Source organism: Sus scrofa, chromosome 1 (assembly GCF_054392235.1).
Source record: "Sus scrofa isolate SSC_HxYL_T2T_F1_AM1 chromosome 1, Sscrofa_HxYL_maternal_Yorkshire_Landrace_v2.0, whole genome shotgun sequence".
Classification (NCBI taxonomy): Eukaryota; Metazoa; Chordata; class Mammalia; order Artiodactyla; family Suidae; genus Sus; species Sus scrofa.
In genome coordinates this window covers 31,237,836-31,264,059 of record NC_139383.1, presented here as the reverse complement: position 1 = coordinate 31,264,059, position 26,224 = coordinate 31,237,836, and the positions used below count along the sequence as shown (strand labels likewise).

General features: G+C 37.6%; 1 protein-coding gene across 2 annotated transcripts in view; it reads right to left on the bottom strand.

Moving 5' to 3' along the window:
* Positions 1 to 4,839: 4,839 nt before the first annotated feature.
* STX7 (syntaxin 7) overlaps positions 4,840 to 26,224 on the bottom strand; it is a 52,241-nt gene continuing 30,856 nt past the window's right edge. The window contains exons 3-10 of one of the 2 annotated variants that reach the window (XM_001926476.5): positions 21,817 to 21,886; positions 19,792 to 19,885; positions 16,155 to 16,292; positions 15,367 to 15,419; positions 14,465 to 14,561; positions 13,542 to 13,614; positions 9,300 to 9,382; positions 4,840 to 6,185 (exon numbers count right to left, since the gene is read on the bottom strand). In XM_001926476.5, the coding sequence (XP_001926511.2) occupies positions 6,093 to 6,185; positions 9,300 to 9,382; positions 13,542 to 13,614; positions 14,465 to 14,561; positions 15,367 to 15,419; positions 16,155 to 16,292; positions 19,792 to 19,885; positions 21,817 to 21,886 (701 nt within the window). In that variant the 3' untranslated portion in view covers positions 4,840 to 6,092. Of the gene's footprint in view, positions 6,186 to 9,299; positions 9,383 to 12,649; positions 13,615 to 14,464; positions 14,562 to 15,366; positions 15,420 to 16,154; positions 16,293 to 19,791; positions 19,886 to 21,816; positions 21,887 to 26,224 lie in introns of those variants that run through there. The other variant, XM_084955989.1, reaches the window with a different exon arrangement.

The window sequence follows — 26,224 nt, the reverse complement described above, 5'->3', positions numbered from 1 at the left end:
TACAATTACCCCAAAATATGACTTTTAAATATTAGCATAAACCCATTTTACATTTTATAGAGAATGGGCTCTTTATTTTAAATGCCCATGCCATCCCAAAGGAGAATATTGGTCAGTTGGGTCCATTCCCGGCTTAAGAATAGTTTACTGCAACACAGAAAATTCTAAATGACTATGAGAATGTTTGATCATGGATCAGGAAAAGACACAGAGGCAACAAGGTAGCCTAATTTACAGCTAATAATATCTACTGCCTCCACGATAGAACTAATTTAAATGATATATGATGGTTACCTTACTAAATTTTGGTACTCTACCACAAAATAATAATTAAATGTTAAAAATCATGGTAAACTTTAGGGATAGTAACACATTAAATTTGGCACTGGAAACAGGTCAGATGTGATCAGGTACTTTGAAATGAACTTAAAATGACCACAGCACCTGGGTTTGGAAAAACAATGAAAGAAAACATGTTATCATTAAATTATAATTTGGATTTTTGTTGAAAATCATTACAGAAAAATCAACTTAGACCAGAAAGATTTTCATGATCAGGTCTTTGGCTATGAAAGTTACTAATAGCTTATATCCTACTCTTGGGTTAAGAGATGTAAATACAGTTCCTTTTACCCTGGTCTGATTTCAGTATTTCAGATGTACCAACAAACAGTTGATATGAAACTTTCAAAACGCACTAGAAACTGCAACTAGTATCGGTAAAACCTTTGTTTTGGCTAAATAACTGCATTTCTAAGTTTTCCACCAATGCTAATAGATTTTTGGAGTTAGTAACGACTGTCGAACGGTACTTACAGTAAACACTTAAAAATTTGTACTTTGGGTTTGCCAAAGTGGGAATTAATGCCCTTTCAAGTTTATTTAAAGACTCCGTTCAGTTCTAGCAGACTCCCTCTAAAACAAATACGGGTGTTGTGCATGTAACGACTGCACAGGAAATCTGGTTTTGCCCTCTACCACTTACGTTTTAAGCAGAAATGCCATCACTACACAAAACCTACAGGAATCCCACTCTGAGTAATTAAGTGACCAACCTCTTAAAAACCTGCCAGAAGCAACAGGATTTATAAAAAAATCTATTTAGTGTGTCATTTATTTAGTTCTATTTCTGCATTTAAAATTAGAATTTGGAGAAAAATAAGATTTCAAAATATTCATAGTTTTCATGTTAACCAAATGATTACAAAGGATTAAAACTGCCATATTAAAATAGTAAATTATGAGAAAATGAATTAATACAAAACATTGAGGTTTCTTCATTCCCTCTTGATTAAAAAAAAAAAAAAAAAAAGAATGCCAAGGGATACGGTAAGGTTAACTTTAAAATGTTTTTAAGGAGCATTTTACTAAGAGCATGCATAATGCGTCGGCTTTGAGTACATTCTGAAAAAACATAGATTCCAAAATCCTCTTAGGCTTTTCCTTTCTCTCCAATGCTCTGCCCTCTAATGGGAGTAATAATTTTGCAAAAGTCCTAATAAATGTCAGTCGTGACTATCAGGAGGCCCTGGAAAGATGAAAGGTTTTTTTTGGAGACAGTACCTATAGATCACCTTTCAAATGAGAAGCTCTCTTTAGAAAACTATCACTTTTCTAATAGTCTGTTAGCTGAGAAAAAAGAATGAAATTCAGTTACTTCGTACTGGGTGAACATGTAAATAGAAAGCCAGTCCTTAAAAATGAGTGGTCCTCAGATATAGTTGGTCCAGAATGAAGAATCCATGCTCATGCATGTTGTTTTTTCCTTACCTCCTTCCTCTCCCACCCATTTTCTTCCTAACATTAAGTGCTTTTTACATGCCTAATGCCAGAATGTAAGCTCCTGGAGGGCAGGAACCACATTCTTTTGGTTCACTCTTATACCCTCTCTGCTGCACGTAGCAGCCTGTGCAAAATTAATACCAAATTAGGTACACAAATATTTACTGATAAACTAGGGAGGAAGCTGAAGTGACAGAGCTTCCGGATGCTTCCAGCTTCAGGGGCAGGTGGGCCAGCTCCGGAGCTCCTCCCAGGGCAGTGCTGTCGACGTGACTTCCCTTGCCTGTCCCTCTGATGCTTCTATTTTCAGGGGGAAACCCCTTCTGCTTCTATCATCAAGCGGTTGTTCTCCTGACTGAACCCAGACAGATAGGTTAAAACTGTTTAATTCATTAAGGGAAAACAGGTTTCCTACATGTCTTAACAGTGAGAGATGCTGCCCTACTGAGTCCATTGGCATTGTTAAATCCAGCTAAAATGAAGAAAGACGAACCTACAGGTTTACAGTCAAACTATTTATTTCCTGTATGACAGTATTTTTAAGGACACAAATTCCTAAACAAGCAGGGAAATTTTGTCTTTTCTCTGCTTAATGACTGTCATTAAGCAGAGACATCGTGCATTCAATTGTCAAGGAAATGGTCCAACGTAATATTTTCCAGCTCCCTTGAGTGCCAGTCCTGCCGAGCGTATTTCCTTGCTGAGAAATACAAGGTCATGCTGCTCAAATCTTAGGGATGGACTGATGAGGTCTGGGAGCCACAGGTTAGTTTTTTGTTTTCTTAAGTGAATCATGAAAATATGTAAACAACTTTTCTTTTTCCAGGACAGAAGGATGATGACGTTCTTTACTATTAATGAGAAATTCTCATTATATTTATTTTAAATGAACTAAAAATGTCATTAAACCCATAACTTACCCAAATAACTCTCTTCATTCTCCTCTGAAATTTAATTCTTAATGTAGTAACATGATTGTGTGTAAAAAAATAGTCAATTTTACCTTTCAAAAAAATAAATGCTGCATAATTCAGTTATCCTGTGAATGGCTCTTCACTATTGAGGTGGACAATGCCTTGTTTCCTTTACACAGGTTTTTATTGTTTATTGTGATGTTTCTTTTTCTACCTGAAGAAACAAACAAACAAAAATCACACCAACTAGAAAAACTAGTCTGCGTTTTCCTTTAAACCACAGACTAATTTTGCGGGACAAGAAACTTTCAAAAGTCATTCATTTTTTCATTACTAACATGTCTAGATTGGTATTTAAAACATGACTTTTTTGTGTACAAGATTTTACTTTTTTTTTTTCCCTAGGGTCACACCCACGGCTTATGGAAGTTCCCAGGCTAGGGGTTGAATCAGAGCTGTAGCCACTGGCCTACACCACAGCCACAGCCATACTGGATCCTTAACCCACTGAGTGAGGCCAGGGATGGAACCTGTGTCCTCCTGGATACTAGTTGGGTTCATTACCACTGAGCCATGATGGGAACTCCCAAATTTTACTATTTTTTAATAAAAGTAGTGGAGATCCTGAGGAAGGAGCTGGTGGCAGCCTCTCCAAGGTGCAGTGTTCTCAGTGAACAGTGTAGATGCAGCTGCTGGGCACCCAGCGTGCTCAGCGGCCCTGACTGCAGAGGCTGCCTCCATGGTTTGCAGTTGCAGATCAAGCTCCATTTGTGTTCATATTTGTATTTTTTTAAGAATTGATCTCATGATCTACTAAAACCAAGCTGCATTATGCTGAAATGGCACCAGTTACTCTTTCACTAGTAAACACTGTGCAAAACCAAAACATTTTCATAATATTTACTGACCAATACAACAGCCAAGCACTTTCATGTCACACCATCATTCAATTTAAGCAAAGAGACTGGTTAATGTCAAGTCTGTGTTGTGCAAGTATGCCTTTGGAACACACTAACAGGAACAATGTGTGTCTCTTGATAAGGTAACTTCTTCAGTTTGAGACTCAATGTGACTGTCAGATATGCTGAGAGGCATGAGTGCAAGTGTCACCTTTCAAAGATTTTCAATGTAACATAGTGAAAACTTTACGAATTTTTAAAATTTGGCTATTGCACTACTTTTCATTTTGTTTTTTTCTGATCAAGATGACACAATGTGTTTCAAATATTCTGTTTGAGACTCAGTGTGCCTGTCAGATATGCTATGAGGCATGAGTGCAAGTGTCACCTTTCAAAGATTTTCAATGTAACATAGTGAAAACTTGACGAATTTTTAAAATTTGGCTATTGTACTACTTTTCATTTTGTTTTTTCTGATCAAGACGACACACTGTGTTTCAAATTTTTCCCTCAACATTAATGTTTCTTAAAAGACTGCAAACCACTCAAGTTCTTGTTTTCAATCACTGATCTGTGTCTCAGTCAAAATATTTGCTAAAGTATTACACTTTAAATTCACGTCCCCCAAATTAAATGCTTTTGCTGTTATTGGGAACTCACCATGAAGTAAGCAAAAACAAATGCATTTGTCTGTATGAGAACAAACATTTTATCAATTATAACCACGGCAGAAAATTGAGTGGATCTATGGCAGCCACTGGGACTCTTACACAGTCCTAAAACAATGGCTTATCACATCAAACAGCATAATTATCTGCGCACTTACAAAGAAAATCCATTGGGAGCAGGCCTGATGGGCTTGCGCTGACTTCAGAACAAGTAGTATTTGTATGAATTCTTTTCCTTGCATCACCCATCCTGTTCGCTAAAGCAAGCTGATTCTGGTGAACACAAAGTCAAAGTTTCTAAATCATTCCCTCACAAAAGAGTTTTCTACAGTCTCATTTATGGAATACGTCGAGTTTTGATGACATGCAAAGTAGATTCTATCTATTAGTGGCAAAACCTTTCAGGAAAACCAAGGTAAAAACTTTTTGAGTACAGTGGTACTCCAGCAAGATGCAGAAGGGTGGCCACGTGGTTCCATCTCCTTTGTTGAGATTTCAAGTAGCAGAGTGGCTAAAGTGTGAGGTAAGCGTCCAGTCCCATGGAAGCGGAGTTATCAAGAAATGAAACGATCTAGACACTTTTAAAATCATCTTTATTTTGGCTGCAAAGATACAATTTACTTAGTTACTTAATATTGTATTTGTTCCCATTTGAAGTCTCATAGCTTGCCATGTAAAACATTGCCTTCACTATCAAACTGTGATATAAGAACATTATAAAATACAAACTATAAACTAAGATAATCTTCTTTACAGTATTCAGGTTAGTACATTAAAACAACATTGATTAAAAAAGGCAAGTGAGTTAACTGGCAAACATTCAACTCCTTTTCCAATGAAAGATGGTACACAACAGTACGCAAAGGAAACAGAATTTTGTGATAAATGCTCAAAAACAATTAACTGTGGGAAAGTTACTTCCCCAAAGTAATTGTGACCCAAGGATGCAAACATAACCATTACTCTATAGGATGTAAGGAAAGGTAGGTAATTTTCCATCATAATAGCTGTGGAAATACACAGCAGAATAACAAGCTGGGATCTTTAGAATTCTAACACAATAGGTATTGATTTGTCATAATCTTTCTCCAAATTACATTAAACATTTACAGTGACTACACAATTCCCCGCAAACGAACGCCAGACTTAAGCCTATGTAAAAACAATCTACGCTTGGTATTCTACTAGGCAATCTACAGCAAATGCTTACTATATACACATCAGGACTATGGGATATACTAGCAAGTTACTCCTTGATTTCAGAATAAACAAGGATCTTAAGACAATAACAACAACAAAAAAAGTTAAATAGACAATTTGTGCTGCTAAGAACCAGAAAGAAACAAACAACTCCCACAAACATATATGTTAATTTATTTAAGTTATTGAGACTATTTCCTCTGCTGGCCCACATTAAAATTAAACTGAAGAGTTGTAATTGAAGTAATATAAACGTGGGTGCATGTTACACTGTGACAGAGAGAGAGATGCACAGAGAACACCCACACCTTCAGGTTTACCAAGTCCCAAAACTAAATCAACAGGATAAATAAATTATAAATGAAAGGCATACACGATGTGGGCAAAAACCTGACAGTTATTAGATTGAAAGCATGAAAGTTATGCCAGCAGTGATATTTAGAAAAACTTTCAGTATTAGAAAATATCAGATTTAATTCAAAGAAAACTTCCCCCAAATAAAAATAACAAAGTATAGGAACCACTCTTTAGGCAACAGCTTTAAAATAATAATAAAAACCCACCATGATTAACGGAGTCTTCCTACATAATTGACATAGTGTAGTGCAATAGTGTGCGCCTTTATAATCTTAGCTTTTCACTCTCCATATTATGAAGCCGATAATTACAACTCCGATAACAAGGATAAAAATGATGATGCACAGCGTTTTTCTGGATTTGCGCTGCAGATGCAAAAACAAACACGTTTATAGATGTAGTGGAGTATCTCTATAGTAAGTGACAAATCATTTAGCTCTTTACTAGAATAAAATCAATAGTTATTGCCCTCAAAAAAAATTTTTTTTTTTGTCTTTTGTCTTTTTTTGTCTTCTCAGGGCTGAACCCGCAGCATATGGAGGCTAGGGGTCTCATCAGAGCTGTAGCCGCCAGCCTATGCCAGAGCCACAACAATGCCAGATCCGAGCTGCGTCTGTGACCTACACCACAGCTCACGGCAACGCGGAACCCTTAACCCACTGAGTGAGGCCAGGGGTCGAACCTGAAACCTCATGGTTCCTAGTCAGATTCCCTTCCACTACACCACGACGGGAACTCCTTGCCCTCAAATTTTTGTCAGTATTTGTTTGCTTCTTGAAAATCCCTTCAATACATATAACACTATGATTTTTAAAAAATATTCTTGTTGAACTAATGGTATAAATTCAGGGCGTAATTATTCAACTTTCTTCCTAGGCATGTGGTTGGGCTTAATTTTTAAAAAGACACAGAGAAATAAAAATTACTAACTTAAGCAATATAGACAGAGTTTACCTATATGTGAAAAACAGCTCAAAACCATCAGTTTTATCAAAATACTGTTCTTCAAAATGAGTTTTTTGACAATCAGCAAGTGGAAATGCTTGGCAATATTTCCTAAAGTGGACTTCTTAGTTTCCCAAATCATTCCCATCCTTTAATATGAATGGAAACTGCATTCGAAATCTCAACATAACAAGTAAAAAATAAAAAACAAAGAGCTAAAAAGATTCTAATCCAGTCATTTAAAATACAAAGGTTAGGAGTTTTGCTACATTCTTCACTCCTGGCCCAGCTGAAGATTTCTATACTTCTCTAAAGTTTTGTATATCTCACAGCAACATGCAGGAATCCTTTTTCTTACAAAGCAGAAAAATTTGTAAATTTACTTTGTGTCAACCAGAAGTAGCATAAATTTTACAAAAAAGCTAAGTTCCTGATTCTGAAATTATCCTGAAAACCATGAGTACTTTTCAGTATTCCAGATAGCTTTCTAATTAATTTTTCATCAGAGTACTTCTCACATATTCAACACAGTTCAAGTTTCAATCTCATCATGCCCATATATTTTCCCCAGATTCCACCTGGTTACCGCAGACCCATGTATGATGTGCCTTCATCAACAAATGACAGCTGTGCCACTAATGTATCTTTTTGGCCCAGGGTGCCCTCCAGGGAGGTGCTGGGTTGCCGTGGTGATAAGACCATTTACCACCTTCCTTTATGCTCATGGTTCACCCAAACGGTAGAAAAGCACCTTATTTGGCAGAGGCACAAATTTAATACCAAGGCTGCCCAGTGCGACTCCCGGGGAGCTGCTGGCTTCCCAGCCCTTGTCTTGCAGGGCTCTTTCCTCATCTCTCCAGGCCCCCTGGGGTTAAGGCTGGGGGCAGCTCTGGCTCTTGGAGGTACAGCTTGGGAAAATGTGTTTCTTTTCCCCAGCGTGGCTGTAAGCTTTCCCTTCCACCAGGAAGAGGAAAAGTAAAACTTGGGGATATAGCTGCATGCCCCTCAAAATCCAAAAGGAAAACGAAATTGCATGGAAGCCCAGTCACTGATGAATCCTGCTAAATACTATGTCTGAACAGCTATGACTGTTGGCATTTACAGATTACTCTGTGTGTGTTTGTAAGTTCTACTATCTACAATATATGACATGGTGACATTAACTCTGCTGAGATGCCATTCTGAATCTCACACAGAGACGGTAAACATGAGTTTACCATCTGTCGTTGAGGACAACTGCCTGCAACTCAGCATCCTCTGTATAGCTTCCCAATCCCTGACATATCACTAAATATGCACTGATTTGTCCCGGGAAAAAATGGCATTGAAACTAAAAGGAACTTCAAAGGTTAGTGAGAACAGTGAAAAGCAATTGAAAACACCTTGGATGGTGACAATATCTTAGATATTTGATAAGATAAAAAATTTCTGAGAAAATAATTATCAACAACAAGAAAAGGTAGCTTTAAAAAGGCAAATCAAACACTAGGATGGTATTTGGGGGTTCCCAAAGAGCCTGGCCTTATCTTTGTTGAACAACAAAGATTTATAATATTAAAAGATACATCAATATTAAAGTATTAATGGTCCTAATATTTGTAGTCCTCCATACATATTTATATAATGACTCAAGACATATGGATTCCCTATACTAACCTGATTCACTCAAGAAATCAGTTCATTCCTGGTGGAGGCGCTGCTGAATGCTGACAGAACACCTAACGGTCAAGAACATTCCAAGCTAATACAATTTCCACAGGACCTAAAGAGGTCTTTTTGGACAAGGATCTTTGCCTCTTTAGTCCAGAGTATCAGTGACATAAAAGAAAGAAAAGGCAGAAGGGAACACAGTCAATGGAGACGAATCGCAATCAAAGACATTTCTGGGTTGGAATGTCAAAATGACTGCGGAGACCAGCAGCTGTCAGAAAAGACTGGAGTTGTCTACTGTTCCCCTCAACACTAAACACTAAACTTCCTACCCCTGTGTGTCAGAGGACTGGTTCGGCCCCAAGAATAGACGGACTATAAACCCAGTTTTAAACTGATGGGTGGAGTTCCCGTCATGGTGCAGAGGAAACAAATCCAACTTGGAACAAGGAGTTTGCAGGTTTGATCCCTGGCCTCACTCAGTGGGTTAAGGATCTGGCGTTGCCGTGAGCTGTGGTGTAGGTTGCAGATGTGGCTCGGATCCTATGTTGCTGTGGCTCTGGCGTAGGCCGGTGGCTACAGCTCCACTTCGACCCCTAGCCTGGGAACCTCCATATGCTACATGGGTGCGGTCCTAAAAAGCCTTAAAAATATATATATATATAAATGAAAAAAAAAAGATGGGCATATTTCTGACCTGTCTTCCACGGGATTTTAAATATTAACATTTCAGCTACTTTAAACTTTTTTTTTTTAGATTTTTATTTTTTCTATTATAGTTGACATAGCCACTTTGAACTTGATTACACACACACACACCTACAGAGAGACAGACACAACTAAAAAGTTGAAATTATGAGACAATTTAGCATAGTCAATATTACCTGATAATCTGCTGCCCTTGACAGCTGCTGGTTCGCCTGCTGAACGTGCACCTCTGAGCTTTCCACATTGGCTTCTATGCTATCTTTAAAATAAAACACACAACTGTTGAGCAGGTGCTGATGCTCCAGTAATAGAGCTGCACAAAGCACTAGATTTCATTTAAGGTAAGATTAAACACGTGCAGTCAAAGGTTACTATTATTAAGTATACGGGCAAAGTTGAATATTTTTCTTTTTAGGTATACTATTTTTCAGGTGATCCAAACAAAACATAAAAATTTGAAGGAAAAAACCCCAATCATCTTCATTACAACATACTCTAGTTCTATGTGGTTATTGCACAAAGTGCTGTCACAGAGTTGCATTCTGTGATGGCCAACTCAGGACCACGCAGGCATCTGAACTTTCATTTAGAGCAAATATAGAGAATCCAAACCCATCATTTGCTTGGTGGCCATCATCAACGTTCTCTGTGCTGAGATCTAGCTTCCCTGAGGAGCCCTGCAGCCTTCTCGAGGGGTGACGGTTTTCCTTTCCACCCTCCTCTGACCTGGGGGGCAAGAGGTGTCAATCTGCAGGATGGGTGACCACCGTATCCTCCTCCCTGCCAGCTTTCAGTTCTATAACTCATGCTGTCCCACTCAGCCAACCCTTCTTGCTGCAGACATCATAGAGCTCAACGTCTTTTCTTCTCACTTCCAGAATATTTCAGCCCCTGAACCACTGATGTTCTCTTCACTGCTCCTCCTAGTACATGTTTGGCAATTTCAATATCCAATGGCTGACCTTCCTATTCCTTGGCCTCTCAGTTCCCTTATTTTATTTTATTTTTTTTCCTGTCTTTTTAGGTCCGTACACGTGGCATATAGAGGTTCCCAGGCTAGGGATTGAATCAGTACTATAGCTGCCGGCCTGCGCCACAGCCACAGCAATGCCAGATCCGAGCCTCGTCTTCGACCTACACCACAGCTCACAGCAACGCCAGATCCTTGACCCACTGAGCGAGGCCAGGGGCTAAACCTGCATCCTCATGGATACTAGTAGGATTCGTTACCACTGAACCACGAGGGGAACTCTCTCTCATTTTCTTGAGCACATGTTTTTCAAAGACTTTGCCTGTGACCCTTTCTCAGCCACCCACTTCCATGATCACATCCCAAACCCATCATTACCGATCACTGCAGCTTCTTCGTAATCTCCATTCAGGTCTCACTCTCCGAGCCCCACCTGCTATCTTCAGAGCTCTCTCCTTCTGAGACCCCGACTTGAGTGATCCCACCACTCTTCCCTACCTCTCACACACTTCATGTCCTCACTCCCCTTCTCTAGCTTAGACTCCATGGACAATCAGGTGTCACTGTTTTCTTGTATTTACCTTCATCCCCCTTGTCCCTACTTAATCACACTTATGTGACAAAACCCTAACCTGTCCCATGCAGCAGCTGAGCATTAAGTGCAAAAAGGGATCACCTGTGCTGACTTATTTCACATTAAATTCTGGACTGCAAAGCATGCCTGCCTCACTCTCCCAGTTCCTCAAAGACCAAGTCATCCTTTCTCCTCTGTCCTCTAACTTCTCCTGCCTCTTTGCGCACCATCATTCTCCACCAGGGACCCCGATTTCTGGATCGCTGAGACAGCAGGGACAATCAGAAGACATCTCCACATGCTCCCCCGACCCTTGCCAGGGCAACACCCCGCAACATCTGTACTCAGACTTCTGGTTCATGATTAGGGGGGATCCAGCCAAGCTCCAGCAAGAGCCGACCCCTCCCTGGGTGCCCTTTATCTCATTCTTGTCACTAACTCAAAGACCTTGCTCTATCATCCCCACTTTTTTCCCATCAATCTTCCTGCTGCCATCTTAAAACAAACCCAAAAGCCTCTCATTTATTCCACATCCACTGCAGCTATGACCGCACTTGATTCCCAGGAAGGATTGTGTACACTTGCCATCTCATCACCTCCTCGCAGTGTCTCCTAAACCTATTTTACCATGCTCTCTCCCACGCCATTTCACCAACACAGCTCTCCTCCGAGGTCCCCTAGGCCCTACATATTGTTAAACTCAACAGTCAACTCTTAATTCTCAGTTTACTTCATCTAGCAGCAGCATCTGAAACAGCTGACTAGCCATCGCTCTTGAAATGCTTTTTCTACTTCATTCCAAAACAATACACTCACTTGGTTTTCTTCTGCATCACCGACTAGTCTTTCTTAGTTATTTTTAATGGTTCCCCCTTGGCTCTCTGGGCTCTAAATCAGGAACCAACAAACCTTTTTTATGTGCCAGATACTAAATATTTTAAGCTTCTTGGTTCTTTCATATGATTTGTCATAAATATATAGTCAACTATGCCTCTGCTGCATGAAGCTGCTGAAGGTAACATGTGAAGAGAAGGATGTAGTGTGCTGACTGCTCTAAATATCTGTGAGTCCCCCTCCTCCTCCTCTCCTCTCCACCACACTTTCTTCCTAGGTGATCTCATCTAATCACACAGTTCTAAATACCATCTATGTGCAGATGACTCCCAGGCGTCACCCCCAAATCCTGTGTTCTCTACCAATGCCTGTCAAACCTTCACCTGGGTGACAACTGGCACCTCAAACCTTACTGTATCCAAAAATTACTGATTTATATCCACCTAAACCTGCTCCAGCTACAGATTTCCCCATCTTGGAAAATGGCACCACCATCGTGACCTGGGCCGAAACCTTACAGTCACCTTGAATTAACTCTCTCTCACCCCTATCAGACAGTCAGTAGATCTTTTTGGCTCTACATCCAAAAAAAAAAAAAAAAATATCCAGAATCCTGTTGCTTCTTACCACTTGATTGTTTCCATCCTGATCCAAGGCAACACAACTGCTCACCTGGATTCCTGCAGGAACCTTTTAAGCGGTTTGTTTTTGGTTGTCCCTTTGCAGTCTGTTCTCGACCCAGCAAAGTGAGCCTCTTAAAGCCTATGTCAGATGACAGCCCTCCTCTGCTCGTACGCTCTCGTGGCTTCCCCTCTATTAGTAACAGCGACAGTCCTCATGATGCTCGGGGTCCTACAAGATGCTGTCCCCTGTGACTTCTGACATGGTCTCCATCTCCCCCTGCTCATTCCATTCACCTCAGGTGACAGGTATGCTTCTGCCCAGAGGCCTTTGTACCTGCTGTTTCCTCTGCCTGGCATACGTTCTCTTGCTTGCTCCCTTACCTCCGTGAATTCTTCACTATTATGTCACCTATCAGTGAGGCCTAATATGACTCCCCTATGAAAAGCAGCACATTCCCCACCACCCAGAGTCCCATCCCCCACCTGGCCTTATTTTCCTTGTAACACTTATCACCCTTTACTTACTTTTCTTTTTTTTAAAATTGTCTCTCACCTCCAACTAGATTTTAAGATTGTTTATATGTCGTTTAATTTTAACTGAATCCCCAGTGTCTAGAATTATGCCTGATATAGCAGGCATTCTATAAATACATACTTGATGAATGGAATGATTTGGGAAATTTTACCCTGTGATCTACTGGGGATACAGAGGAGGGTAAGATTGGACTGATAATAATTACATTAAACTGTAGATACAAGTATTTTAACTGAACCAAAATTCAGAAAATACATTAAATCTATCTTTAGCAATACCCACTAATATTTTTGTATTTCAAAATAATAAAAATGATCAGAATCCTGATCAATGCTGACAACTACACCTTTAATGAATTATGATTACACTTAATAGAAGTCTTAGTCACTGATTTTTCTTTAATTAAAAAATTCTCAGTATCTAAGTAATACTACTAAATTAATCTACCAAAAAAGCTATGAGGATAAAGGATCATGCAAACGGCCACCTATTCCTATTCCCTCTATTCTAAAAGACAGGTAGCAAAGACAATTATGAATAGAAGTTTCCCCTAAAGTCCTTGGTGTGATGAGAATTAAACTGGGATAAGGCAGAAACCAGAGGTCCTGGAAACAAGCTAGAATGCTGCTACATAGCACCTTCCATAAGCTCAGCAGCAGCAGACCCTAATTAAATTTGGGACTTCTTAAATAAATGCAGCTGGTCATTTCAACCAGTAGGAGCCAAAAACAAGATGTGTCTTAGATACTGCCAAGGATGATGTTTTGTCTGTTGGAGGACCGAAAGAGAGAGAGGAAGGAGTTACTCTGGCTTGAGAAGCTGCAGCAGGTAAACGGCATGGAGCTTGCTTCCACCTCACGAAATATAATGAGCAGAGCTTACCTATTACATCTCCTTGTTCATGAATCATCATCCCCAAGTCTTTAAATATTTCATTAATATCCATAATATCAGCCTAAGAGAAAAAAGTGTACTTTATTATCAGAAATTCAGTCTCCAATCCACAAAAGGGGAACATTTTTTAAAAACCCAAGCCACCACTCATACCCAGGTGAGAATGCATCTAGACTTAATAACACACAGGAAACTATTTTACTATAAGCAATCCCAGGTAAGCAGACTTTGAATAACAGTAACTAGTTCTCTAAAATAAGATTGTGATGTTAAAAATATCAAGCCACATGGGACAGAAGTGAAGGATCTAGCTAATAGAGAAGGGCTGTGGGTTGCTGAATATATGTCAACTCAAAGAGACAGTTAACATAAAGAATTTATCACACAGTGCTTGGCACATGGAAGCCCTCAATAAATGGTAGGCTATTATTAGCCCATTTTCTAGGGAAAAAGTTCTCTAAGAACTATGGCTACTGAACCCTTTAGACCTCTTTGATATCCTGCACATACTAAAAAGAAATAAAATACTTTTAAAGCCCTTGGAAAAAGTCTTATTCATGCAGGTGTGACGTGTATCATATGGCACAGGAGCCATTCAGACCCTTTAAGCAAACATTTATCTCTAGACTGATATTTTCTCAACGCTCAGGAGCCTTTAGATGACCTAACAGAATTAAAAAAGAAAAAAAAAAAGCTGGAGTGGAAGGAAATATATTTTCTCATCCTAGGAGAAATTCTAAAGCAATCACTAGTTTTTTAAAAAAAGAAATTATTCTAATTTATATAAAAAGTGCCACCAAAATGATGGATTTCTTTAGTTATCTTTTTTGATCTCACTCCTAGCATCATCTAAGCATTTTCAGGACAAACTCACTAAGAACAGAGCAGCAGTCCAACTTTATAAAGCTTACTTCAAGCTGCCTAATAGAAGACTCTCGCTCATGAATAAGGCGAAGGTCATCCTCTGTAATTTCTTCATCCTGCACTTGCACTTGAGGCTGAGTTTGGCTGTTAAAAAACAAAACAATAAGTAAAAAAGAAGAACCAGTTAAAACAATGGGGCTTTCTTCTTATTTAAGAAATACGTATTGAATTTTTTTCTTCAAAAACATAAAATTAGGAGTTCCTGTCATGGCATAGAAGAAACGAATCCGACTAGGAACCATGAGGTTGTGGATTCGATCCCTGGCCTTGCTCAGTGGGTTAAAGATCCGGCATTGCGGTGAGCTGTGGTGTAGGTCGCAGACAAGGCTTGGATCTGGAGTTGCTGTGGCTGTGGTGTAGGCCGGCAGCTGTAGCTCCGATTAGACCCCTAGCCTGGGAACCTCCATATGCCTTGGGTGCGGCACTAAAATGCAAAAATAAATAAATAAAAAACAAAATTACTCACTTAAATTCTAAAAATAGGATAAAAATGTTAACCAAATTTTATTCATCTGTCATTTCACTGATATTATTTTTCAGTTATTATTTAACTTTTTGGAAGCTATTATATTTGGCAGGTGAGTATTTCTCCTTGGTTGACTTAATCCTCACACATGGGAATAATCTATATTAAATAATAATTAAGTCAATGTTTATTTGGATAATTATTTTAAAAGTATTGCTACATTGGAAATTTTTATGTTTACATATTTTATAATAAATAATTACTCTGAAAAATTTTCAAATTTATTATTTGTTTTTTATTCATAAATAACTTCGGATAGTCATGCCATAATATACTGAAAGCTTTAATTCTGCCCAGGAACCATGATGTAAGAAAATGTATTTCAAAAATTACCCTTTGATCTGCATGTTTTATACTTCTTACCTTTCCCAGGATACAAGATTTCTTTCTTTTGAGGTCTCCTCAGGAAAACCACCCTAAATAATATAATAACAAAATGGATTAAGAAGGTGCACAGGAAAAACACACACCACTCACATTTTATTTTATAATAATCTAAACTGATTTACATCTACAAGGGAGTTCTTGTTCTAATATTGTAGGTCAATTACTTTAGGTAATAACAAAATTATATCATAACCTGATAAGGAAAGAATTCATTAAATATTCTCAAGTGCTAAATAATAATTATTATTCGATTAAAATGTAAAGTAGTCTTGGAACCTCTATATTAAGGAACAATATACTCGTGATAGTTTCCAGGGGAGATATATAATTAGATTAAGTTAGAATTCCACTCTAACTTATCCTTTCATTTATTTTCTCCAGGTATATATTTTCAATAATTATATGTATATTCACTCTGTTCACGTCCATCATCTTCACATAACCTAGGAGGAAAGACTTCTCTACACCAGCATGAACACGAAGTAACAGCCTCATGTTCAAATTAGGATCAGACCCCTAATCTTTTCTGACAAAATGTTTATTTTTACATAATCTGTAATCTTTTGTTTGACACAGAATAACCAGAGTAATACACCATTATCATACTTCTTAAAAATTAAGCAGAAACACCTGAAATTAAATATTTCAATACTGATCTCTAAGACTTTCACAGGTCTTTATGACTCAAGAAACACCCATGTAGTCTCTTAAGATATTTTAGAGAATACTGTGTTCCTTTTTACAATGCCATTTTAAATACTTACAGAAACTCTGGAACTGGCTCTTACTCGAGCAACAAATTCTTTCTCTTTCTCAGCAGCTTGCCTCTGCACCTTCTGAAAGTTTGTCAGTGACGTTGTGAATTCAGCCACTAAGCGGTCTTTCTGTATTTTCCTTTGACGCTAGAGGAAAGGGGGATTTAAAAACAAAAAACAAAAAACAAAAAACACCTGATAGAATCAAGCTGTGAAATTCTATAGCATGTGCAAAAGTTGTTGGCTCTTTATTTAATTCTGAAAATTTAATTTTCAGACTAAACTTTCAAGACTAAACCAAGATGAAATAGAAAAGATGAATGGACCCATCACAAGAACTGAAATGGAAACTGTGATTAAAAAACTTCCAACAAACAAAAGTCCAGGACCAGATGGCTTAACAGGCAAATTCTATCAAACATTTAGAGAAGAGCTAACACCTATCCTTCTGAAACTATTTCAAAACATTGCAGAGGAAGGGATACTCCCAAACTCATTCTATGAGGCCACCATCATCCTGATACCAAAACCAGACAAAGATACCTCAAAAAAAGAAAACTACAGGCCTATTTCACTGATGAACATTGATGCAAAAATCCTCAACAAAATCCTAGCAAACCGCATCCAACAGTACATTAAAAAGATTATACATCATGATCAAGTGGGATTTATCCCAGGGATGCAAGGGTTCTTCAATATCCGCAAATCCATCAGTGTGATACACCACACTAACAAACTGAAGAATGAAAACCATATGATCCTCTCGATAGACACGGAAAAAGCCTTTGACAAAATCCAACACCCATTTCTGATAAAAACCCTTCAGAAAGTGGGCATAGCGGGAACCTACCTCAACATGATAAAGGCCATATATGACAAACCCATGGCAAACATCCTTCTCAACAGTGAAAAGCTGAAAGAATTCCCTCTGAGATCAGGAACAAGACAAGGATGTCCACTCTCGCCACTACTCTTCAACAAAGTTTTGGAAGTCCTAGCCAGAGCATCAGAGAAGTAAAAGAAATAAAAGGAATCCAAATTGGAAAGGAAGAAGTAAAACTATCACTATTTGCAGATGACATGATACTATACCTAGAGAATCCCAAAGACTCTACCAGAAAACTGTTAGAGCTCATCCACGAATCTGGCAAAGTCGCAGGATACAAAATTAATACACAGAAATCGATGGCATTTCTATACACTAACAATGAAAGAGCAGAAAAAGAAATTAGGGACACCATCTTGTTTACTATCACATCCAAAAGAATCAAATACCTAGGAGTAAACCTACCTAAAGGGACAAAAGACCTGTACTCTGAAAACTATAAGATACTGATGAAAGAAATCAAAGATGACACAAATAGATGGAAAGACATACCATGCTCTTGGAAGAGTTAATATTATCAAAATGACTATACTACCTAAGGCAATATACAGAGTCAATGCAATCCCTATCAAATTACCAAGGACATTTTTCAAAGAACTCGAAAAAAATATTTTAAAGTTTGGAAGCACAAAAGACCCAGAATAGCCAAAGACATCCCGAAACAGAAAAATGGAGTTGGAGGAATCAGGTTCCTGGACTTCAGACTATACTACAAAGCAACAATCATCAAAACTGTATGGTATTGGCACAAAGACAGACATATACATCAGTGGAAGAGGACAGAAAGCCCAGAATTAAACCCACGCACCTACAGTCAACTAATCTATGACAAAGGAGGCAAGAATATACAATGGAGAAAGGACAACTTGTTCAATAAGCGGTGCTGGGAAAACTGAACAGCCACATGGAAAAGAATGAAATTAGAACACTCCCTAACACCACACACAAAAATAAACTCAAAATGGATTAAAGACCTAGATATGAGACCAGACACCATAAAACTCTTAAACCATAGGCCAAACACTCTCTGACATAAACGACAGCAACATCTTCTCAGATCCACCTCTTAGAGTATTGACAAAAAAACCAAAAATAAACCAATGGGACCTACTCAAACTTCAAAGTTTCTGCACAGCAAAGGAAACCCTAAACAAAATGAAAAGACAACCCACAGAATGGGAGAAAATCTTTGCAAGTGAATCAACTGACAAGGGATTAGTCTCCAAAATTTATAAACAACTTCTGCAGCTCCATACCAAAAAAAACCAAACAACCCCATCAAAAAATGGGCAGAAGATCTAAACAGACAATTCTCCAAAGAAGACATAACAGATGGCCAAAAAACACATGAAAAGATGTTCATCATCACTCATTATTAGAGAAAAACAAATCAAAACCACTCTGAGGTACCACCTTACACCAGCCAGAATGGCCATCATCAAAAAGTTTGCAAACAATAAGAGCTGGGGAGAGTGTGGAGAAAAAGGAACCCTATTACACTGTTGGTGCGATTGTAAATTGCTGCAACCACAGTGGAAAACAGTATGGAGATTCCTCAGAAAACTAAAACTAGAACTACCATTTGATCCAGCAATCCCACTCCTGGGCAGCTAGCCAGAGAAAACCACGACTCGCAAAGACACATGTACTCCGATGTTCATTGCAGCATTATTTACAATAGCCAAAACGTGGAAACAACCTAAATGTCTATCAACAGAGGAGTGGATCAAGAAGATGTGGTACATATGCACAATGGAATATTACTCAGCCATTAAAAAGAACGAAATACCGGCATTTTTAGCAACATGGATGGACCTAGAAACTATCATGCTAAGTGAAGTCAGCCATACAATGAGACACCAACATCAAATGCTTTCACTGACATGTGGAATTTGAAAAAAGGATAGACTGAACTTCTTTGCAGAACAGATGCTGACTCACAGACACTGAAAAACTTATGGTCTCTGGAGGAGACAGTTTGGGGGGTGGGGAGATGTGCTTGGGCTGTTTGATGGAAATCCTGTGAAATTAGATTGTTATGATCACTATACAACTACAGATGTGATAAATTTGAGTGATAATATAAAAACAAAAACAAAAAACAAAAAACACCTGATAGTATCAAGCTGTGAAATTCTACAACATGTGCAAAAGTTGTTGGCTCTTTATTTAATTCTGAAAATTTAATTTCACTCACTCTCCTACCATAGGGCCTGATTAATTCTCAATAACATCTGACAATAAGTTCAAATACTGTGCATATTCGCCCTGAGCCAAAGACTCATAATGCTAGTTTTCTCACTGTTAAGTCTTCATCCTAAAAACTGGGTCATGATTTTATTTTAGAGTAATTCTTTCTCTCTTTTTTAAATTAATATCAAACCTTGGACTCACCTAAGTAATAACTTCCCCTCAGTTAGCAGGGTAATAAATGCGTATGGCCCTAGGAAACCTCACATCTCGAATGAGTGTGCACGCTGCATGAAGTCAGGCTTAGAAGGCCAGGAAACAATTATTCCGAAAGAATTTTCTGAGCACTCACTTAATTATGGGTCAGAGCAACCGCATGGAAATAATTTTTGCTTTATTGAACCACAAGATACTATCTGGGCAATTAAATATAGTTTTGTGTTCTGTGAACTAATCTCTAATAGATTTTTCCCCCTCATTTCCTTTCTAGCACAACAGTTCAAAGATCCTACTATGCATTTGATTTCTTCCACACTCAATACATCAACAATGTGTCTTAAAGCTTCATACCTGTTCACTGGGGGTAGTGGGCAGAGATCCAAATTCTTTAATGTACTTGTCTGTTTCTTTGGCAAGTTGGTTCGTATACTGCTGCTTCTGTTGCCTAAAGTGAGAAAACACACATTACGGCCAAGGAACTTGTTTACAGCACAACTTTGCTGCTTGATTCAACTGCGGTTGAATAGTTTTAGAAAAATCACGTTTTTAATAGACTGGCTCCAAATTTTCTCCATTAAAATAAAATCTTCAATACTGAGCAAATATTACACAGAAGTTTTTTTTACCCACACATGCAGCGGGGGTAACCAAGCTCTGAGAAATAAATACCAACAGCCATTTAGAAAGGAAGATGATTCAAGCCAATGGGAGATTGTGAGATGTCTGATGCTTGCAATCTGGGGGCTGTGGGAGCCTTCTATGTGCACCCCACAATTGGGAAGTCAGCTGAATAAGTAAAGAGGATTTCTTGCTTTAAACCTTGCCAAGTTCCCAGGTCTTAGGGGATGGCCAGCCTCTCCTATTTCTCTAACTGAACAATTTTATCCAACAGATACTTCAAAAAAAAATGGAAGCGGTAATAAGTAATAGTACAAATGTACTACTCTTTAAGTTTGCTGTGGAAAAAACAATAGCATTTCTCTGTAAAAAGAATGGAACACATAAGAGGGGTACATTTTATCAATCTCCCTCTCTTGCCAACTAGTTTATAAAGTCAAAAGATCCCTAACACGTTCTCTAACCAAAGAATGTGACGCTAAAAAACAAGGCCCGTATTAACGTAATGCTTTACAAGTCACAACATTAGTATCTATCATATATATCCTCTCTCATTTTAAACACATACTGGTCACACTTAGGATCACTTAAAATAATGAGATATTATGTAAGAGTATGTTTTGGTACAGAATCTGTATTTGACTGATAAAATAAATTGTAAAAATATTTACACATATTTACCATCTGCCCCATCTTTAATGTCTTTTGAAATCTTAAAAAAAGTAATATAATTAAAATTCTACAAAGAAGACTTTAATGATATCTACATATTCAAAATCCCCACTAGTAACCTTAGCGAAATATGGTTAACTATTAAGAATTATAGTTTATATTCTATTAGACTTGTAAAAAGGGTTTATTATTTAAATTGGGGGGCATTTTTAACCGCACAATATCTATCTGCTGCAGAAAAATGCAACATAAACTAGCATGATTATAAATTCTTCAAATTATACCTCATACAAATTAAATTATGAGTTACTATTACCTATCTTTTAATTTCTTCCACTTTGTGATTTTTCCTTCTACAGCTAATGTTTGGCATATCACTTATTACATATATGTTATTCGAATCTGTAGCTCTAAAATGCTTAACTAAGATTTAAGATTCAGGTTCAGGATCATGTTGAGCAAATATCAACCCCCCTAAAGACATATAAGCAAAGTGGAAGTAGTTTTTTTGATTTCACTTCTTCCAATTTTGTAAGGTTCAGATGAGAAAATGTGTAAAAACACTCTGTAAAATCTGTAACACCAAGTATTATTGCTGTTTTAACAGTGTACTAATTTATTGAAATATGTACTATATAACTTCATCATTTTAAAAAAAGGCTAATATTTTCTTAAATTCAAATATATAAATACAAGCTTTTCGGGGCATAGTTCATATTGGCTATGTACTGGATCTAAACCAAATAAAAATCTGGTCGCTGCAGGCATTGCTAGCTATGGGCAGTAAATCACACAAATAGAGAAGCTTTAGAGTACCATTTAAAAAAAAAAAAAAAACTATTAAAATGTATGAGGCAACTAAAGAAGTTCTTCTTTTTATAGAGGAAGCCAGATCTTAAAGAAAAACATCTGCCTACTCTGGACAGGATAAAACCTATATAAAAGCTTAGTATACATAAGGCAGCAGAAAAACCTTATCAGTTTTCTATTGCTTTTGCCAATAACTATAACACTACACAGTATAAAAGGAACATAACAGTAGGTGGTTTTCCCTCTTTATTTTCTTTTTGTTGTTTAAATACTTACAGCTGTTGCCTCAATTCAGGTGTATCTTGAGGTGTTCCAAGTTGATTCAGAGTCCTTTGTATTTCCACGGCTATTATGACAAAAAATAAATGTAAAATCATTGTTATAAATGCTAGGAAAATAGAAATTAAGTTAGGAACTGATATAACCAATAGGACAGTTTTAAAAAGACCAAAAAACAGAGATAAATATAGAAAATATTGGCTGAGAAAAAAAATGGTTTATTCAAATTTAATTAGTGACAATGGATTAATTTTCAGGAGGATTGTGTAGGTACCTTAACATGCGAAACTGCAATTATGGTCCAAAAATATTATCTTCTTTCCCATCAGAACATTTAGTACAATGGCACATGTAACTTTACTGGCATAAAAACTGTGAGGAAAATAATTGTTACAATCATATATATATATAATTCATTGGGATATAAAGTGAGTGGATTATAGTCAATAAATGAAAGAGGAATAACAAAATTGGAAAAATTATTTTTCAATTATCTATTTAGTAAGTGCTTCAAACAAGGATCAAAGGATGCTAAAACCACAGGGATATTCACAAGACCTCAAATGATCACCACACAGATGTGATTACTTTGAGTTAAGTCTATCAAAGATAAATTTGTTGCTTAAAATGAACAATCAAATTTAGCACCACCAATGGTACAAACTAGCATTATGAGCCGCTTGGCATGATGCAATAAGAAGGCCACAATATGGAGTTCCCCGTCGTGGCTCAGCAGAAATGAATCTGACTAGCATCCATGAGGACACAGGTTCAATTCCTGGCCTTGTTCAGGGAGTTAAGCATACGGCATTGCCCGTGAGCTGCGGTGTAGGTCGCAACACGGCTTGGATCTGGCATTGCTGTGGTTGTGGTATAGGCTGGCAGCTACAGCTCCAATTCAACTCCTAGCCTGGGAACCTCCATATGCCGTGGGTGCAGCCCTAAAAAGAGAAAAAAGCAAGCAAGCAAGCAAGCAAGCCATGATACAACCTGTGTATTCTTCCTGCCAAAATATTTAACCCAAATTCTAATCATGGGAGAGAAATAAGACCAATCTAGATTATGGGATAATCTACGAAACAAGTGGCCTGGACTTTTTAAAATGTCAATATCACAAAAGAAAAAAATGAAGGCAGGAGAGCTTTCTAAATTAAAGAACTAAAAAACACAAAATACTAAAAAGCTCAAAAGCCAATGTATGATTTTTGACTGGATTCTGAATGGGGGTGGGTGTAAATCTATAAAAAAAAAAATGTTGAAAAAACTGGGTTGGAGAAACTTGAATCTGAATTTGACATTTGAATTTGGAGAAAGATTAAACAAACGTTGAAAAATATCAACAACTGGTGAACCCAGGTAAAGAGTATATAATAAGTTCACTGTACTATACTTTTACTTTTCTGTAGGATTAAAATATTTAAAATTCACGCTAACTCACCACCTAGAAGTCTGCAATTAAAAAAAATAATAACTTCTTCACAAAAGGGAGGTCCTAGTTTTATGTATTTATGTACACAAATAAAATATCAAGTAGAAATAAGTTGAAGATCCAGCTCAAAGTAAAGAACTTTCCCATTTCCAAGAACAAAACAAAACAAAAAAAAAGAGAGAGAGATCCAACCCACCCACTCTTTTCATTTAAAATAAGCAGTTTATTTATATAGCTTAAATGCTTTTAAATAGTCACTATTTATTTATGAGATCAAGGGAATGACTGTATTCCAAAACACAGGATAACTTTTGTTCACTGAGGATGATGTAATGAACATTGCTTTTAAGTCTAAGATGAAAAATATAAATAACAGAGAGGAATTATATAGCATATAGCAACTGTTAACCATTCAGCTAGTTACAAAGGAATTTCTTTTAGCTTTTTTCTTTTTCTTTTTTTTTTTTTTTGGTAATAGCTTTTTTTTCTTTTGTCAGGTGGAGAAATTTCATTTGCTAGTTTTAACTAACACGGCTGCTTGCAATTAGTTATATACTTCCTTCTCAACCTAACAGATATTCTTGGGCCATGTTATAGGGGTTTAAGCTTTTATTTTAAAAACTGTGTTGATAAGACAAACTGCAGTGTAGGCCTCTATAGGATAGAGGCAGGCATTTATCATATCTCTAGAGGGTTCCTATCTTTTAAAAAGGTCACATTGGGAGTTCCTGTTGTGGCTCAGCGGTAACGAATCTGACTAGTATCCATGAGGATTCAGGTTCAATCCCTCACTGAGTTAACGAGCCCAGTGCTGTGAACTGTGGTGTAGACTGCAGACACAGCTCGGATCTGGTGTTGCTGTGGCTGTGGTGTAGGCCAGCGGCTACAGCTCCAACTGGACCCCTAGCCTGGGAACTTCCATATGCCATGGGTACGACCCCCCCCCCAAAAAAAAGCCATATTAAGTGAGAAAAAAATAATGTATAATAAATGACACCAAGAAAGCTGACTAACCATGTGAGTGTTTAAGTAGAGAACACTATCAATTTCATGTAGTGAAATAAATCTGTGATAAATTATTAATTTAAATATTAGCAATTGAAACTATTAAACTACTATATAAAACTGTAAGAGTATTTATTATACCATTATATTTATGATCTTGGCATGACATGTAAAATATTATTCAAGTATGAAACAAATTAAAAACCATGAAGAAAATATGACAAACTGATAAAACATACACACAAATTTTAAATGCTGTGTGAAAAATATGGATCTAAATTTCATATATATATAATGTGTAGGTGTGTTTACATGGAAAAAATATCTGCAGCATGTGATGAGCCTTCTCTAACATAGAAAAAACTCCTACAAATTGGAAATACAAAAATAACCCAATGAAAAATGGGTAGAGATATCATCTTAAAATTTACAACAAGCAAATAAACATATGAGATACTCAACTTCACTGATAATCATTTCTCAAGTATCTGAAAACTCAGATTGGTAAAAATTTAGAAAAATAAACAGATGATTATATAATTACAATCAAAAGCCTTCAGAAAAAGGCAAAAACATAGATAAGAAAGGTACAATATCCATAATGTATAAAAAGTCAGAAATAACTGAGAAAAGATCAGACAAGCCAGTACAAAAATTGACTAGAAACAGGAATTTTAATAATATTCACTGAAAAAATGAGTACCAACACAAGACTGAAAAAAATGCATCTATCCTGGAAAAGACAATTAACTTTAAGGTATGAACACTAGATAAAACTGTTGAGACATCATAAAGAATTAAGAAGACATGCTTCTGATAGGCCCAGTGGGAACCTAAATCCATTGAGTGGTTATTCTCCCTCGTTTTTGTAAATAGATACACTCAGCAACTCCCCCCCCCCGCCCCAGTTTTCATCCCTTCTCCCTGAGTAAGGGCTCTTACATGAAGGAAGAGCTACTTGGAAGCCCCTGAGAGCTCTGTCCTCCAACGGAACAGGAAAACCAGGAGCAACACCTATTGTGCACTGCTCGGCACCACCACCAAAGACCTAACAAGCTGATGGGTGACATCTCTCCTATTTCCACTGACCTGGCCTGTCTGGAAGACGCAGAAGGCAAACAGTTTCAACGGCTAGCAGAAGCATGTTCAAATGGTGACCCCAATTGCAATGCTCCTCAAAATGGGATCTATTTACTAGAACAGATCATCACAATCTCTGGTACCTTGTATAAGCCTGCTGATAACAGTAAATACGTTTTGTTCCTTCCAAAAAAAAATAGAAAACAAGAGAAGGAGTTTGCTTTCAACTGGATAGGATGGCAGCAAGCCTTCATAATTACACCCTTATTTTCAGGTTATATACACTCTTTATCTCCTTACTACAAGTTAGCTGTCAAGGTTACTGACCATCTCCTGCTGCAGGACGTTACACTAGCCCAACACACTGCTCACATGTGCTTTTAGGATCTGAAAAGCAAGAAGCAAGATGTACTTTTAGGTGCCCTGGAAGAACAGAAGTATGCCAGCAGACATAAGATAAATTCCATGAAAATACAGGGCCCTGCTTCCTCAGTGAAGATCTTGGTCCATTAACCCGCATGGAACATGAGCATGCTCCCGCAAAGTAAAGGAGAAACTGCTTTTCTGTGCAGTCTCAAATACAAATGGGGAAACAATGCTTAGTGAGACTTTTTAAGTGGCACCAGCCCATTACTGAATGCCCCAAAAGGTTGCCAGCTCTCACATCAACTCCCCAATAGAAAAGGCTATCCAGCTAGGTTAAGTAGTAGTACAAGCAATTCTACAATTTGGCTTTAATAATGTGGCTGATCCAATGCTAACTCAAGTGCCTGTGCAATTTCAGGATCCTGTATAAAACTAGTGGCAAGTCCCACTAAGGAAAACAACCACAGAGTCTCTTAGAACCCTGGAGCAAAATCAAGTTCTCTTTGGCAAACCGATGTTATCCTT